General features: G+C 47.6%; 7 protein-coding genes across 7 annotated transcripts; 4 read left to right on the top strand and 3 right to left on the bottom strand.

The window, feature by feature from the left end:
• Nucleotides 1-1,797: 1,797 nt before the first annotated feature.
• On the top strand, nt 1,798-3,601 carry EYB26_007079 (uncharacterized protein; the record flags this gene model as incomplete). The annotated part of the gene is made up of 3 exons (XM_054266351.1): nt 1,798-1,965; nt 2,026-2,242; nt 2,298-3,601. The coding sequence occupies 3 exons, from the start codon at nt 1,798-1,800 to the stop codon at nt 3,599-3,601; spliced, it is 1,689 nt and encodes a 562-aa protein (XP_054122326.1).
• Nucleotides 3,602-4,070: 469 nt separating this feature from the next.
• Nucleotides 4,071-4,558, top strand: EYB26_007080 (uncharacterized protein; the record flags this gene model as incomplete). The annotated part of the gene is made up of 3 exons (XM_054266352.1): nt 4,071-4,346; nt 4,419-4,453; nt 4,519-4,558. The coding sequence occupies 3 exons, from the start codon at nt 4,071-4,073 to the stop codon at nt 4,556-4,558; spliced, it is 351 nt and encodes a 116-aa protein (XP_054122327.1).
• A 575-nt stretch (nt 4,559-5,133) lies between these two features.
• Nucleotides 5,134-7,665, top strand: EYB26_007081 (uncharacterized protein; the record flags this gene model as incomplete). The annotated part of the gene is made up of 3 exons (XM_054266353.1): nt 5,134-5,351; nt 5,419-5,530; nt 5,584-7,665. 3 exons carry the CDS (start codon nt 5,134-5,136, stop codon nt 7,663-7,665), a joined length of 2,412 nt encoding a protein of 803 aa, XP_054122328.1.
• Nucleotides 7,666-8,221: 556 nt separating this feature from the next.
• On the bottom strand, nt 8,222-9,679 carry EYB26_007082 (uncharacterized protein; the record flags this gene model as incomplete). Its single annotated transcript, XM_054266354.1, has 4 exons — nt 8,222-9,126; nt 9,186-9,386; nt 9,444-9,517; nt 9,570-9,679. The coding sequence occupies 4 exons, from the start codon at nt 9,677-9,679 to the stop codon at nt 8,222-8,224; spliced, it is 1,290 nt and encodes a 429-aa protein (XP_054122329.1).
• A 445-nt stretch (nt 9,680-10,124) lies between these two features.
• Nucleotides 10,125-12,722, top strand: EYB26_007083 (uncharacterized protein; the record flags this gene model as incomplete). The annotated part of the gene is made up of 2 exons (XM_054266355.1): nt 10,125-10,414; nt 10,472-12,722. 2 exons carry the CDS (start codon nt 10,125-10,127, stop codon nt 12,720-12,722), a joined length of 2,541 nt encoding a protein of 846 aa, XP_054122330.1.
• Nucleotides 12,723-12,928: 206 nt separating this feature from the next.
• EYB26_007084 (uncharacterized protein) lies at nt 12,929-15,069 on the bottom strand (the record flags this gene model as incomplete). The annotated part of the gene is made up of 2 exons (XM_054266356.1): nt 12,929-14,946; nt 15,021-15,069. The coding sequence occupies 2 exons, from the start codon at nt 15,067-15,069 to the stop codon at nt 12,929-12,931; spliced, it is 2,067 nt and encodes a 688-aa protein (XP_054122331.1).
• A 701-nt stretch (nt 15,070-15,770) lies between these two features.
• On the bottom strand, nt 15,771-17,488 carry EYB26_007085 (uncharacterized protein; the record flags this gene model as incomplete). The annotated part of the gene is made up of 3 exons (XM_054266357.1): nt 15,771-15,968; nt 16,025-16,805; nt 16,863-17,488. The coding sequence occupies 3 exons, from the start codon at nt 17,486-17,488 to the stop codon at nt 15,771-15,773; spliced, it is 1,605 nt and encodes a 534-aa protein (XP_054122332.1).
• Between the last annotated feature and the right edge of the window lie 184 nt (nt 17,489-17,672).

The following is a 17,672-nucleotide window of genomic DNA, read 5'->3' on the forward strand; positions in this document are numbered from 1 at the left end:
CTGGCCAATAATGAAATGGCCTCGATAATAAGGACCGTTTTAAGTAAAAAACATACAGGTGATTTCCCACAAAAGGCCGGGTCAGAGTATGGGGAAGGGACCGAGGACACGGAGCCGCTGATTCGTCTGGTGGTGGAAATTGCCAAAGTTAATACCCATCCCAGGGGTCCATCCAGCGTCTGGCTGAGATGCAGAGTGCCACTCGCTCTACTGAAGCATGCTTGAAGAAGAATGAGCCTAGGAGTATTTTCCTATTCCTCCGAGGCTTCCAAGCGGGGATGAAGAACTTTAGTCAACTCGGCACTTCTCATCGGAGGCGTTTCACGCTCTCTCGACAACAGCAAACAGCGATGCATGCATTATGTCGGTAAATGCAACCCTGACTATTCACAAGACGATCTCATGCCTGATAGGAAGCGAGATTGCGGGGGAGGGCCAGGATTTCAGGCATGTGTATTGGCATTTGGTCCGGTTTGTTTCTAGGCCCTGAACGTTTACCGGTAATGAGTCAATTTATTCTTCGATTCTTCAATAAATGGATGGGATATGATATTTCCAGGGCCATATGCCACGGAGAATAATTCTGTAAGAAGCCTCGAATGAGAGTCGAAGCGTCGGCGACTTTATGACCCCGTATACGTCTAATCACGATCATGAACACAATCTGCACATAGATAATCGCACGGAATACCTCGGATGTCCCTCCCTGCTGGTACGTGAGTAAAGTCTAGACACGATTGTCAACTCAATTTCCGGATGTTGTGGCTAGCCACTCGACAATAAACTTAGCGTCCCGGGGATGTGATCGGGTGATGAATCAGAGGCAAGAGGAGACTATTGCACGTCACAGATTGGCTACTAGCATTTGATGAGGATACCATAGCCTATACCGTAAGCACTTTGTGGATCGGCCCGGATAAATTGGCTTTGGTCCTTTTACCTTATACGCACTCCGTACGGAGTACTGAGTTGCAATGTGTATTCCACTCCGCGACTGGACTGAGCCGCCGAGTCTGGCTGCGACTTCTGCAGAGTCCATCATTTTCTTCTCGAGTGGCGCGTACACCGACTGTTTGATATTGATGAGAATGTCATGGAAGAACAAATGTTAGTTTGCGCCAGTCATCCCAGCTACGTGCAGACGCAAATGTATTACACTGGTAGTTTTTCGAAAGTTGGGGCAGGCAAGGAGGCAGCAATCTATCTGCCTGAGCTTCATCTTCGACTCCTTGATCAGATCATATGACATGAAGTAAAAGAATCAAACCAAGACCACCGCTTACTTTCGGATCAACAGGCCAGGGATTCAAAAACGATGCATTGATTGACTGCCCATGAGCATGGGCACAAACACACCGATGAAGGTCATTCGAACGTCTCTGGGCACGGCTATTCTTAACAGGTGGCATAATGCTGATACTATTACATGGGCCTGAATACTGAGGATAAAGAAGACTGACTAGTTACAGTAAAATAACAAGCTGAATCATGAATATGCCAAAAAGGGACATTGACTTAGGGCTCGAAGCTAGGGTTGCTGACATAACGGGAAAAAGAATGTCCGCGGGCAACTGCCCCCAACCAGAAAAAAACGGTGAACCCAGCCACATCCCACGGGACAAACCCATATCAATCTGTGGTACACCGCCAATTGTGTGCTGCTTTATCTCTTCTCTGAGTCATCATATTTGGGCAATTGATCTTTTTTCTCCTCCTATCAGTCATTTTTTCTTTCGAGAAGAACAAAACTCCATCGGATTCAGTTGCTCAAGGATATCGCCGAGCGGCAGAAAAATAATGGCCAACGACCCGTCGACCCCCCCGCGGCGGCCTCATGTCAACGGCTTATCGATGACTGAGTATTCTTCAATACCGACGCCCAAGACCGAAAGAGCAGATGAAATAGTTAGGGACAGCTGCAGTTCCGTCCCTGAGGATTATATCTTGCCTACGGGTTACCCTGATGTACGTCAAATCGACCCAATTATCAGATCGCGACGTTTTGGACTGACCCTTTCCTCATAGTATCTCCGATTGATCCTCACATCGCGCGTATACGATGTCGTCGAAGAGACCCCTTTACAACATGCTACCAATCTCAGTAATCGGTTAGAGTGCAAGGTGCTATTGAAAAGAGAGGACCTACTGCCTGTTTTCAGTTTCAAGTTGCGAGGGGCATATAACAAAATGGCACATTTGACTCAGGAACAGCGATGGAAGGGAGTCATTGCCTGCTCTGCTGGTATCTTCTCAAATCTTACAACTCGCTAGCGGAATCCAGTTCTAATTTGATACAGGTAACCATGCGCAAGGCGTGGCTTATTCTGCTCGCAAACTCAAGATTCCGGCCACCATCGTCATGCCTTCCGGCACCCCCGCAATCAAACATCTTAACGTCTCGCGCCTCGGCGGTTCCGTTGTTCTACATGGAAGTGACTTTGATGCCGCCAAAGCCGAAGCTCATCGATTGGAAAAGGTGCACAATTTGACTAACATCCCGCCTTTTGACGACCCTTACGTTATCGCCGGTCAAGGAACTGTTGGTATGGAAATTGTTCGCCAAGCCAAATTGCACAACCTCGAAGCAGTATTTTGTTGCATTGGAGGCGGTGGACTTATTGCTGGTGTGGGAGCTTATATCAAGCGTATTGCACCTCATGTGAAGATAATTGGAGTTGAGACATATGACGCCAATGCAATGGTACAATCATTGAAGAAGGGAGAAAGAGTGATGCTGAAAGACGTCGGTCTCTTTGCGGACGGAGCTGCCGTTAAGTTGGTCGGCGAGGAGACTTTCCGCATTTGTCAAGACGTTGTTGATGATATTATTCAAGTGACAACGGACGAAATCTGCGCGGCTATCAAGGATGTTTTCGAAGATACCCGTTCCATCCTCGAACCAGCTGGAGCTCTTGCTTTGGCTGGCTTGAAAAAATACGTTACGGCAAACCCCGACCCCAACCCACAACGAGAGCTCGTAGCCGTCACTTCAGGCGCTAATATGGATTTTGACCGTCTTCGATTCGTTGCCGAACGCGCTGCACTTGGAGAGAAGAAGGAAGTTCTACTTAGCGTCACCCTTCCCGAGAAGCCTGGTGCATATGCTACATTGATCGATATTGTCACACCTCATCCAATCACCGCTTTCAACTACCGTTTTGGTCGTGAAGACATCGCCAACGTTCTCATGGGCATATCTTTGCCAGCATCATTACGGACCAATGAGCTCCAACGTATAACTGCGGAGCTCAAGAAAGCCGGCATGAAGGCTTCAGATCTCAGCGACGATGAGCTTGTCAAGACACACATTCGCTATCTAGTTGGTGGACCCAGTAATGTCAAAGACGAACGTGTCTTCATGTTCCAATTCCCTGAACGACCAGGCGCATTGCAACGGTTCCTCGGCCACTTGCGCTCAACCGACAATGTGACCTTGTTCCATTACCGAAATCATGGAGGAGATGTCGGCCACGTCTTGGCTGGTATTCAATGCGCTCCGTCAGAGAATGCTGAATTGACTCGCTTCTTGAACGAGCTCGGGTATCCCTATGAGGAGTGCACCAACAATGCGGCGTATAAGATGTTCCTCCGACGTGACTAACTTCTACGTTGTGTCTATTGCTACATTTGTAAAAAGTTAACTCATCCCTTTCTGTAGAACCAGTTCGATTTGTACATCACATTATAAGATTGGGTGGGAGATTTTGCAGTGGGTTTGGAGGTGTTTTGATTCGGATGGCGTTGGTCAGTAGATTGATTGCCTACAAAGGATGCATTTATTGCTTGCAAGTAGATAAATTGATAATAACAATAATATTACTATCTCATTTACAATTCTTGAAATGCTATGGTGGCTCTTAAAAATACTCGAATATTCGTGACTTGATATACGAAAGTCACGTGATCGTAAATTTCACCACCAAGGTTATTCCGCAATATCGGAGATTCATTTCTCGCTCAACGTCCACCCTCTGCCACAAAACGATTCCTCGTCCACAACCCGACTCAAGCTCAATTCGAGCATATACTGAGCACAAAAGGAACCTTAGGCTTGGACCACACACACAATCATGTCGCCCTTACGCTCCGCCCTCTCCACGGCCTCCCGATCTCTCCTCTCCGTGCGCCAATTCGCTGTCACATCCTTCCGCCAGAACAATCATGTCTCAAGTCCATTTTCACAATTACGGAAGTTCTCAGGTCTTTTGACCCAGAGCCGATGGGGCGGTCTATTGCGATCGAAGATTGCAAACAATGCGAAACAGCTTTCGTCGACATATATTTTTTCGCAGGCTAGTGGGATGAAGACTAGATCTTCTGTCAAGAGGCTGTGTGATGGGTGCAAGGTAAGCTAGATTGGAAGACGGTTTCTAGGGGTTTTTGTTTTCAGTGATTCGCGATTCTGACTGTTGTTGTAGCCTGTGCGACGGAAGAATAGAGTCTACATTATCTGGTATGTCCCACTCCCTGCTTGATGCTTACGGCGGTAAAAGAGGCTAATAGTGCGTATGTGAATAGCTCGAAGAATCCAAAACATAAGCAGCGTCAAGGCAAATAGACGGCATTTACGGCTCGGTTCAATTGATTCGAAAGCATGCGGCGTCCCGTCCGATTTCTGAACGTCTTTTTTTCGATGAAGACTTACACTGGTCATATGAGTCGGACAAGCAGACTTATCGAAGGACATTGGCTTGGACCCTAATGGTCTCATAGCCAGCACAGGACTGATAGAATTCACATTTTGTATTATTGACGGAGTTGGAGGAATTGGGTCCTGATTTTCTAGCAGTTTGTCTGCACACACACAACATACATGTATTATATTAGGCTAGGAAACACATTATAGAATGCCAAATACCCCTTTCACTTACTTAATCCTAGATATAATAAGTTCCCCTCATACCACAAGTTGTTGTCGCAGATTCTGATAACCTTTGACTCGAAAATATGAGTAATATTACTGGCTGGCCCCTGGCTCCACATCACGTGGAAAGGATCCCTATCTCCGAACTTTTTTCTCTTTTCCGCAGATTCACTGAAAAACAACGTGTTTCATCACGCCAATTGACTTATTGCAGTTTTCTGGGAGGTTAGTTCTTCGAGAAAGGGAAGGCAGAGATGAGAGTCCACGGGATGGTGCGACCGGCACAGGTGCGGGCCTTTTCTGGCCTTGCCAGATCAGCGACATCTACACGATTAATTCCGTCGCAGTGCCAGAATGCATTGAGATGTGCATCTTTGCCTGGTTCTAGGCTCAGCGCTTTGCCATTAAGAGCTACACAGATTACCTCGTCTCCATTGAGGAAATGGCATCAGATAAGAAATGCCTCGGCGGCAGCGACTGCGACTTTGTACGTATTGTTTTTTTTTTCTTTCGGTATTCAACTGTCTGCAAAATGCTAATATGTGACTTTTCAGAGCCGAACAAGCCGCCGCCGATCCTGAAGGACTATCACAAGAAGAAATTATCTCGAATATAGACGCCGAGGAATGGAAGCGTATCTCGAAGGTCCGAAATATTGGTATAGCTGTATGTGAATGATTCCGATGTACATCCACGGGACATGGTTCTGATCTGAATAGGCACATATCGACAGCGGAAAAACCACCGCAACCGAGCGAGTCCTCTTCTACACCGGTCGTATCAACTCCATTCATGAAGTCCGTGGCCGCGACAGTGTCGGCGCAAAGATGGATTCTATGGACCTGGAGCGTGAAAAGGGTATCACCATTCAGTCAGCAGCCACGTTTTGTGACTGGGTGAAGAAGGAAGATGGCAAGGAAGAGAAATATCATTTCAACTTGATTGATACACCGGGCCACATTGATTTCACTATCGAGGTTGAGAGAGCTCTGCGTGTTCTTGATGGTGCCGTTATGATTCTCTGTGCTGTTTCGGGTGTGCAGTCGCAGACTATTACCGTTGATCGACAGATGAAGCGCTACAATGTTCCTCGAATCTCGTTTGTGAATAAGATGGACCGTATGGGCGCAAACCCTTTCAAGGCTATTGATCAGATTAACAGCAAACTCAGATTGCCTGCCGCTGCGGTGCAAGTACCTATCGGAGCTGAAGATGAGTTTCAGGGTGTTGTTGACTTGATTCGCATGAAAGCTATCTATAACGAGGGTCCACGAGGAGAAGTTATCGTGGAGAAAGATGAAATTCCTGAACATCTCAAGCCGGTCGCTGAAGAGAGAAGGAGAATCCTTATCGAGACTTTGGCCGATGTCGATGACGAGATTGCAGAGATTTTCTTGGACGAAAGAGAACCCACCAACGAACAAATCAAAGATGCTATTCGCCGCGCCACTATCGCCTTGAAATTTACACCAGTGTTCATGGGCTCTGCATTGGCCGACAAGTCGATCCAACCTATGCTCGACGGCGTTTGCGATTATCTCCCCAATCCATCTGAAGTTACCAACCTTGCTCTAGACCAAAAGCGCAAAGAAGCCCAGGTCAAACTGCTGCCATATGGCTCAGAGCCATTCGTCGGTCTTGCTTTCAAGTTGGAAGAAAGTAACTTTGGTCAACTTACCTATATCCGTGTTTATCAAGGTACTCTTCGAAAGGGTGCCAATGTGTTCAACGCCCGAAACGATAAGAAAGTCAAGGTCCCACGTATTGTTCGTATGCACTCTAACGAGATGGAGGAAGTGCAAGAGATTGGTGCCGGTGAAATTTGTGCCGTGTTTGGTGTCGATTGCGCTTCAGGTGATACCTTTACCGATGGACAGCTTGCCTATACTATGTCGTCCATGTTCGTCCCCGAACCGGTTATTTCTCTCTCTATCAAGCCCAAAAACAACAAGGACTCTGCCAACTTCTCGAAAGCCATGGCTCGATTCCAGCGTGAGGACCCTACGTTCCGTGTTTCTTATGACGCCGAAAGTGAACAGACCATCATCTCTGGTATGGGAGAATTGCATCTTGACATCTACGTCGAGCGTATGCGTCGTGAATACAAAGTCGACTGCGAGACCGGTCAACCTCAGGTCGCCTACCGAGAAACCATCGGCCGCCGTGTCGAATTCGACCATCTATTGAAGAAGCAGAGCGGTGGTCCTGGTGACTATGCCCGTGTCGTCGGCTGGATGGAGCCCTCCGACTCTTTGGAAGAAAACAAATTCGAAGAACAGATCGTTGGTGGAGCCATTTCCGAGAAGTTCTTGTTTGCTTGTGAAAAGGGTTTCAACCTTGCCACTGAAAAGGGACCTCTGATCGGGCACAAAGTCCTTGGAACGAAAATGGTCATCAACGATGGTGCAACTCACATGACTGATTCGTCTGAAATGTCCTTCAAAAACGCCACTCAACAAGCTTTCCGAAAGGCATTCATGGAAAGCCAGCCTCACGTTTTGGAACCCCTTATGAAGACCGTTGTTACCGCCCCCATCGAGTTCCAGGGTGACGTTATTGGCCTCTTGAACAAGCGCAACGCGACCATCAACGACAGTGAGATTGGTGTCGATGAGTTCACCGTCTATGCAGACTGCAGTTTGAACGGCATGTTTGGTTTCAGTAGCCATCTCCGTGCCGCAACGCAGGGTAAAGGTGAATATACAATGGAGTTCAGCCATTATGAGAAGGCGCCTGGTCAGTTGCAAAAGGAGCTTGTGCAGAAGTACCTCAAGGCTCAGGCAGACCGACACAAGAAGTAGTTTGCCAGAACTACGTTAACGAACCCCCTTAATTTGGATATTGACGACCATTCGAGTATCCTAAACCAGCAGCGGCAGCATCTACCTTCATACCACTTGTCTTATAACAACAACTTACTAGAAATTTTTATATACTACATTCCTCGATCAACTGCTGGTGGTGCTCGGCATGGTGTTTGCCTACTATCTTCCTTCTATTCTGAAAACCATGTATTGTCTGAATAAATACCTTTTGCTGAGATTGTTCTATTTGCGGATGGCCAATTTTATTATTTTCATAACATCTCTTCTCTTCTTTGTTGGGTCTGTACGATAGTTATCGCCAGAACTAGTTATAGATTCAAATGGCCGTCATGAAAAATAGTACATGACATGAAAAAAAGGAGGGCGGTGCAATTACGGATTGGCTAGAAAATGGGATGGAGTTTGATTATCATTATTGTCATAAGAATTTGTGGTGCTCTGCATGATAGATTTCAATCGTCCTTCTCACTACCCCAGTTGGTGACTTGGTGACCCTGTGTTGCAACATAATCACCATATTCCAGCCCGTTTCTTATTCCTCAAACGAGCGTAGAATAGCCAGGGTCGCAACTGAATAAGACCCGACATGATTGTGCCCTCCATAGCCAACTTTCTCCCACCTCACACGCTTCACCTGTTTCTTGTTATTGCCTGCGGAACTCGTTAATGAAACTTCTTTCTCCCAGACTCGGGTCTCCGTTCTACTGTTTTCTCCGATCCGTTCATAGACAATTGTGCCCTTTTGAGGTTGATCAGAGCCTAGACTGTTATCACCACCTGTGGTAGCCCACATCCAATTCGTGAATCCCTCTTTCCAGGGAATCTCGGCGTCATTGCGTGCATGGATGATAGTGATATCCACCGCCTTCTGAGCATGTCTTATATCAGCCTCATCATTTTCTTTCGGTTTCATACCTGTAAGTCGCGCTAGACGGGCGTTGGATTTCCAAGTATCGATAATCTGAGACTTGATCCATGTCTGGGCTTGAGGAAAGCTATTGAAAGGCGACAACATTGGCGGAGTAAGACCTTTGAAGCTGTATGATTCAACAAGACCGGGAATATTGCTGAAAGATGCCACCAGAATGATACCGGCGAAGGGTTCGGGGTCTGCCAGTGCGGGTTGGACAGTTGCTGTTTCAGGAGCTCCGAAAGCGAAGCGCTCTGCGACTGCGGAGGTTATTGCAGTTCCGAGACTGAGTCCGGTCATTACAATACGTGAAGGTGATATATTAAATGGGTCAGATGTCAGGAAGTTCAGTAATGTTACGCCATCGGTGATGACTCCTTCTTCCGTAGGATTGCCTGTGGAGAAGCCATATCCTCGGTAATCAATGGCGAAGACATGGAGAGGGTTCTCTGGGGTCGAAACACCTGAGGCCATTCGGTACATGACCGGGCGGATCATGGAGCCGAGATGACCTGCATTACCGTGGACTAGAGGCTATCAGAATAGTTGAAACGGGAGAACTCTCTTTCAAGTACTATAAACTTACAAGTCACCACAACCCGAGAATGAGGATTCTCGGCGAGTAGTTTGTATGCCACTGTGCCGGTGTAGTCTTCTGCCGGTCCGTATGACCAATTATCGTTCAGGAGCTCTTCATGTTCTCTACAAAGATGTAATGGAAGAATATGCCATCCGTAGATGGTCTCATTATCTGCGGTTCTCAGATAGAACGGCTGTACTTGGGTCTCTTTATTGGTCGATTAGCTTGGTCCAGGGATATGAAAATAGCAATGATGCTCCATACTGAGAAATCCAAAAATTTCCACATCATTCAGGTCTTGCCATATAGCTGGATTGGCAAAGTTCATATAGACCATCCTGGGGATTAAGTTAGCTTTGCGCAACGCTTTACATAGAACTAAAGACATACGCTCGTTGAAGGCCAGGATATGTCATAGCGTATAGCCATGAAACATATACAAAGCCTCCAGCTACCAAGGCCCAATAAGCCTTTTTAAAGATCGGCTGAAGCTCAGCCATGTTTGTAACTTGTGGTGTCTAGAAGAGGGGCAATGAGTTCCTGGAGCGGTGGAAGTGATTGGCACGCAATAAAGGTGTATTTAATTCAACACATCGGGTGAATTGGGATATTTTCCTATCAAGAGTAAATGAGATTGAAGGAAGAAACTGTAAGAAAGAATCATCTGATCCCAAGTTCATTCCTATCCTATGTTAGTAGATGCCTGTAAATTCAGGCTCCAGAAGTCACGGGAAATCACATGTTCCGATGATTGGCATTGGTGCGATGTATGTCATGCTGTTCCGCAAATAATTTACTACGGTACTCTTAACGCGCAATACCTAACTTTTAGACGCGTTCCATCCGCAACGTCAACCTATCGATATCGTCAAATCGAGATACCCATGTTGTCCAATTTGTATACCAAACAGTTTCGATAAGTGAGAAGAGCGGCGAACGGCGACCATGGCGGAGAAGCGCAAACTCCCGGCGCGCGAACGTCGAGAACCGGCAGCCAAACGACGAGTCTCGGAGGCGGTTTCTGAAAGCTCGAGCAGGAGAAAAAAATCAACACCTGCGTTAATCCAGGCCTCTACACCGGTCGCTGAACCTGAGCCTGAGCGTCAAGCTACTCCTGAACCGATCGAAGAGCCACTGCCCACGAAGATTAAAGATGTGGACCCCTTACCAACGAGGGTAAAAGCTCAACCGTCACTTACCTTGTCCGACAAAGAATATCAGTCTTTTGCAGAGAGGTATATATATTTGGTCCCAACTTCTTAGACTATACCTGACATTTCTTTTTTTTTTAGCGCTATTTTAAGCATATCCCTCGACCGATCCAAGAAAAAGTGGCTGAGTGATGGCATCTTCGAAAGATATTGGACAAAACCAAAGAAGACAAAGAGGGAGCAGCTTGAAGGGAAAAACCCGCCCAAGGACTCGATGACAAAAATTGGGCCTTGCAAAATTATCATCGAGCCGCATCACTTCGATGCAATGATTTACACGGTCAAAGATCCCAACGCAAAACCCACTGTCCAGATCACACCACCTCAACGGCACATTATTCACTACGGACCACCGCCACCGCAAGCCGGGTACCAATATCAGCATTATGCCCCTCCCCAGCAGATGCGACCTCCTCCATATCCTTATAATCAACCTCCGAATGCGCATCATGCTCCTCCACGGCCTCCACAGCCACCACAAGTTCCTCGCCAACCGCCAGCACAGGCACAAGGACCCCCGCCTCAGCCTGCGAAACCAAGCCCCGACCCTGTTATCCAGATGCTTGCAACAAGAGCAGCCTCGGATCCTGAGTTGAAAGCATTGATGAGGATTGTGGCATCTAGCAAAGCGACTCAGGAGCAGCTGCGAATTTTTCAGGGTCATATTGACGAGCTCAATGCCATTATTCGACAAAGAGAAAGGCAGCAACAGCAATATTATCAGCAAAACCCACAAGCACCGCGCCCCCAGACCGCTCCTACTCCTCAAAATCCGCCACCTGCTGCACCACCAGCTCCGCAGCAAGACACCCAGAAACCTCTGCAGCAGAATCCACAACAATCACAGACAGTGGCTACTTCATCAACACCTACCCCTATGCCTTCGTCTACTCCCCAGTCATCTTCCACCCCAGTACCTACAACCAGTACTGTGAAACCAGAGGCACCATCACAATCGGGAGCACAAGCATCGCCGCAAGCTAATAACTCTGCCGAACAAGAACCACAACCGCAAGCTGCTCCTAGCGCTCCTCAGTCGAGCAACTCTAATGCTGATAGCCCCACACCTAATGACACCCCTAAGATCAAGACAGAACCCGGCACCTCTACTAGTCTAGCTACTGCTCCTACCCCTACTCCTGCTTCTGCAACTTCAGCAACTCCAACTCCTACACCTCCTGCGGCTGCACCAACAACCACGGCGTCAAATATCCCAGCTCCTGTGCCACCGCCGAGTCCAGCTCCTGTATCTACTCCAGCTGCACCTTCGCCAGTTCCATCCAACGCACCCAAAGTCTCACCAGCACCTGGTTACGCATCGGCAATCCCATCGTCGCAGCCACTTTCACTGTACCCTCCAGGTCCATCTCAGCACCCGCAATACCACACCCCTTATTATCCTACTGGACCACCTCCCATCAAAGCTCGCGGAGCTCCCCCAAACTATGGCCCGTCAAATACTTACTACCAATCGGTGCCTGCTCCTCCAGCTCCCAAGCCGCCTATCAAAGCTGTTGTATTTGAGTTTACGTCTCCCTTGACCCCTTATGGAAGTAGCACATCCGGCCATGCTGGATCTGGAGATCGCTATCTGTTCCCAGAGTACACTATTTTGGAATATCAGGCTGGAGGAACAGTGCTACTCGCGTCTTTTTTGATCATACGCAAAGTCGATCCCAATAGCAAATTTCCGCTTGAATTGGCGGCTGATGTTGCGCCCAAGACCAAGAGTAAAGCATCCAAATCCAAGAAGAAGGATAAAGGAAAGGTTGCAGATCAAACTGGACCATCCACACCTACTCCTGATACTGAAGCAAATGCTGCTGGTGCATCAACAGACGAAAAGAAACAACAAGAAAACAGCGGCGATAAAGAAGACACCGCAACAACAACAACCGAGCAGCCCAAAAAGGAAGAAGCATCAAATCTGAAAGAGTACTATCAACCCGTAACGATGCGCTTCTACAGCAGCAAACCTGCAACTCTAGAACCACTATCTCGAATCGTTAAGCCGGCTGCCGAAGTCCGAAAATACATGGAAGAAGTCATGGAACGTGCGGAACGTGCGCCTGCCGGATTTTTACCGTTCCGTTTACCTCGCGAAAAGCCTCTTGAGATTGTCGATGAGGCTGAGGCAACTACTGTCGGTACTACACCTGCTGCTGCTGCCGACGATGGGAGATCGAGATCGAGGGATGCAAGTAGTGCTGTTGCGACTCCGAGGGAAATAGATGATGCTGGTGATGCCGAGGATATGGAGCAGGATGGTTTGGAGTTTTTATTGAAGGATCATTATGATGCGCCTAGTGGGCTTGTGCCTATACGAGCTTGATGTCTCTGATCAAGAGCTTTATAAGATAGATATTACAGGAATATACTTCAAACCATGAGAAGAGATAGCCTCCATTGATTCATTGATTCATTCTAGGTCATTAATGCTATTATACCGCCGCACCAGCATCGCCAACTCCTAAAATCAAAAATAAAAAACCACACCAATCCCATATAAACGCCCCAAACCGTCCGTAGACGAGGAAATCAAACACTCCCCCCACTCCGCTGATGAGCCTGATCGCCAATAATTCCCGCCATCTCCAACAGCGCCCTCGCATTCTGGTACTCACTATCCGTGCCACTACCCAATTTCACATTTATGCACTTTCTGCGCTCTGCCTCGCGGGCATCGAATTGCCATGCAGCGCGTTGCTGAGAGATTGCGTCCCTTGAAATGGTGTCTCCTCCTACCGCTGCGATTAGGGGATCTGGTTCGATGATGCCCCATATTTCGAGATTGTAGATGTCGATATGTGTTGTTGTGGGTAGTATAGGAGGGACGGCCCGTGTGAAGACGCCTGTACTACCTGTCAAATAGGAAATGTGTAGTTGGGCGGTTTCCAGACCAGAATCGATGATTAGACTTCCTGCTCCATGTGGGATGGGGCCTTGTTGTTGTTTGTGGATACTGTTTCCCCCGCTGCTCTGACGACGGTGTTGGAGGTGCTCGCGGGGCGAGGGGACACCAGGGCCATAGTGTGTTCTTTGTTGTTGTGCTGAGGCGGGAATTTCGCAACCTATTGCGATACCGGTTGTGGTGGAGAAGTAGACTGTTGGTGTTGTTGCTGATGATTGTTCTCTTGTTGAGAGGAGAGATGGGTTCCCTGGGAGGACGGAGTGTTTGGGGTGTATTTGGAAAAGGTAGGGGAGTCTGGATTTATCGTTTAGGCTTTGAGAGGTTTCCCAAGATGAGGATGATGGTTTCCATGGTTGGGGGATGTATGCACCTAATGTGATCAGTTCGTCGGGGGTCCCGGAACTGCCAGGTGCTGCGCCTTGTACGATGAGGATTGATGGAGCTTGCCAGGTGAAGACGTTGTGTTGAAATGAGGTTAGAGATTCGCCATGTGCAACAGTCGAGAAGACGGGATGTAAACGTATATCGCTCCTGTAGAGGTTCTGACCTGAAGAGGCAGGCAGAAAGAACGAGAGATGAGATACCAGGCTTGGAGTCAAAATTGCAGACTCAAAGCTTCCAGGAAGCATGATAGTTGTTGGTTGCTCCTCCTCGTTAATCGGGGTCTGTATGGGTGGATGAGATTCGGGAGAAGCATTGGATGCGCCTGTTTGCTTCCTAGACAAATCCAAATTCTTGCTGAATAAGAGGTGTTCAAATAGAGGCGTCAACGGATCAAACAGATGAGGCAAGCTGATGCTAACAGTCTTTGCAAAGCTTTTATACCTAATACCATCACGAATCTCTTCCTCCGTAAAGCTGGCTATAATAGTATCGGCCTCGCGTTTGACGGCTGCTTGCTCCTCCGAGCTCAGGTTGAAGGTGTATTTGGTGACCGATTCGAGGGGTTTCAATGGCGCAATCGCAAGTAGCAACATGAGAAGACGGCGAAATGTGTCGACGGATATGCGTGCTTCGTAGACAGCCCCATCAATCCGCTGATCGTGCTTGAAAACCTCGATAGCATCGAGAGACTCCAATGCAGCAAGCGCCAGATCATCGTCGTCTTCATACTCATCATACTCATCATTTGCAGATACATCAACTGAAAAGCCCTGAGCATGAGAGGATGACTGCTTAGCCTCTTCTGTTTTAGTCGAAGATGAGCCCTCATTATTGTGCTCCTCTTGTCTCACCGGCCTCCCAACATCCGCCAAACTCCCAAACAACAACTTAACCCGGTCCTTCCTCCCCCTCCTCAGAACCTTCCCATACCTCTCCGTCAACAACACAACAACTTTCACCATAGCATCAAACGTCAAAACACTGGGCGCAAGCGTTTTCTGGAAAGGGAATGCGCCCAGATACGAAACCATCCTGAATATAACGGGGCCCGCATCAAGACGTCCATCATGGCCGCCATCTTTTTCGTTGGTGTAGATTCCATCGGGTATGGAGAGAAAATCGGAGAGGATTTTCTCGTTCCAATACCGAAAACCTGCTTGGTCGAGAGCGCGGGAGTAGAAGTTGTCTTTGAAATGGGTGAGTTCTAGGGGAGTGAAGCATTTGGTGGCGAAGCGTTCCGCAAGGAGGACGCTAAGCTGTTCTATGTTTGAAGTAAGATGCCTGTTATTTACAACATTCAAAGCGACGCTGCCATGCTATTGGAAAGGGACATACCAGGTGTTGAAGGACTCTCAAGTCCGCCTGTAGATTGACCAGCGCCCATTTTGTCCGAAATCCAGGTACCTCAGGTGTATGAGTCGTATGGTTACGGGAAATAGGGAAGAAGAGGTGGTTTGTTGCCAATAGGTACCGGTAACCGGTACTGTTCCTGAAATCCGACCGACAATCGTTGACTTGCCGGGATTCTCAGTCAGTCAATTCGACTCTCTGCGTAGACATCTTTCTTTCAAACGAATAAAGAATAAAGAAATAAAAGTTACAGACACTACAACATGATGGATAGATAGGTGATGAGGTTAATTTAAGGTTGTATGATCTCCGGCCAATGACTTCATTCCTCAAGGGGTGGGGCTGTTATAAGACCGATTGAGTCTGGACTTTAGCCTCTTATTTGCATCTTTATGGCTCTGTGTAACAGTTGCATTTATTGATTATAGAATCAAGTTATTCTCTAACAATGTGTAGCTATGCCAATTTTACTATGATTTGAGAGTGTGAGAGTATTGGCCTTAGCAAAGCCAGCGCCTCGTTTCACCTGACTGCTGACTACTTCGCTTAAACGGTTCGTAGATTTTGTGCCGAGATAATACATGTCTCATTCAATCAATTTCCCAAACCATGAAAAACATCCATGCTTTTCCTTTTCAAGACAAGACCAGTCCTCAAAAATGCTTGGGTAATAAACAATGCTCCCCCCAATGTGTTTGTAATGTATGTTCAGGATACGCACAGAAATGGAACCAATTACAGGAGAACCACACCCATTCCACCACGTTTCTTCTCGTCAGGAAGGTTCTTATCATTGACACCGCCAGGGACAGGAGCAGTACGGTAGTTGTATAGGTAGTAATGCAGTTGACCGTCACCGGCGCCGAATTTGAGTTGCTCGAGGAAGAGGGGGTTATCCTGGAGGGTGAGGGCGTTGAAAACGTCGAAACGAGCCTATGTTGCTTGTCAGATTAGATTCTCAGGATTTCTGCATGGAAATTTATGTATACCTTCTTAGCCTCAATAAGAGCATCATTGACCAATAATTGCAACCTCTCCTTGAATCCCTTCTCCTTTTCGTTGAACGCAGTCTCTGTGGCGTAGTAGTACAAGTACGCGGCACGAACTGCCTTGTGTTTCGGGTTCCCAATAACGGACGACTCCAAGCTATAGAAAGAGACGAAGTCTGTAATCTTCTTTGTCTGAGGATCCTCCACGACATAGGACCAGACAACCTGCTCGCCACGGGCCTCAGTATGAAGCAACCAGTGCTCAATCTCTTCTTTAGTGAAAGCTGGGTTGACCTGGAAGCGGCTCTGGAATCGTTCAAGCAGATCATAGGTTGCATCAAGATCCTTCTTCTGCAGCTTCCGTAAGCCCGGAGTTGCCGTGCTGCTTGGGAGATGGTTTTTTGTAATCTGACGCGCTTTCGTGGAACCAGCGGGCAGTGGGGAAAAGCCGACTTCATATAACTTCAACCAGTCTAGAGGTCGATGGTAATATCGGCAAGATGTTACGGGTTTGGGAAGGACAATTCCAACGGTGTAGATGGCTTGGTAGATGCCTTGCAAGTAGCAGCGGCGGGTGACTTCTTTAATCAATACAGGCGCAAGACGTTTTGATCGCAGCTTTTTGTGCACACAAAGGAAGTTGATTTCGATGACTTTGAGTCGCTGATCGCGGACTCGGATGTATGTCGGTACTCCGCAGATGGAGGCGACGAGTTTGCCGCTCTTGGATGCACGAACGCCAACGTGCCAGTCTTTTTTCCAGCCCGGAGATGTCAACGCCCTGTGAAACAAATTATGTCAATAATGACTTGTGAAAACAGTCGAAAGTTAAACGCACCAGTTAAGGAATGCCCTCGAGTAATTGAAGCGAAACATCGCATTATCATCCTCCACATAATGATTCGACAACAGCTCATACAACTCAGCCACCTCCTTATCATCCTCAACATCTAGCGTCACCCACTCAAACCCTTCAATAAGCTGCGGCGGCTCCTTCGAAACTTCCTCCGGATTGATAATCTTAATAGGACCTTCGGCGAGATTCTCTTGGTCATCGAATCGCGGTACAGGCTGCGTCTGCCAAAACTTGTAAGAAGCCATATCCTTCACGTTCTTTTTTCCGAGAGACAATCCTGTAAGAAGATCGGCAACATCCATTTTGCCTAGTGTCTCGACAGCCTTGTCGTGAGGCATGTTCGCAAGCTCAGTGGCTAAGGCGGGGTTCATTGATAGTAATGCCTCGAGCATCTGGGGCGTGACATTTTTCTCTTCTTCGGAAGAACGGGAAAGTTTTTTACCGATTGTATCTTTGATGTTTTTGGACAGGGGTTTCTTCTCTTTCGATGAGCCTTCGACGGTCTCTGATGGGTTCTCCGCATTGTCAACAGCTGGGCTGTCTTGCGCATTGTCGTCTGTGACGTCTTGTACGCGAGCTTTACCCTTGGATTCCTCTGAGTCTGCCATTGTGACGGGTAACAAGTATGGCAGAGATCTCACAAGTGTACTATTCAGAAATGAAAAGGTAATATTCAATAGGAGGATTCCCGATTAAACTTGTCGTGTTTGTACGATAATTTGCAACCCCGCATTAGGTACAAAAATGGAAGGCGGTGAGAATGTACGGAGTACCATGTCCATTATCTTGGAC

The sequence above is a fragment of the Talaromyces marneffei genome, chromosome 5, assembly GCF_009556855.1.
Source record: "Talaromyces marneffei chromosome 5, complete sequence".
In the NCBI taxonomy this organism is placed as follows: domain Eukaryota; kingdom Fungi; phylum Ascomycota; class Eurotiomycetes; order Eurotiales; family Trichocomaceae; genus Talaromyces; species Talaromyces marneffei.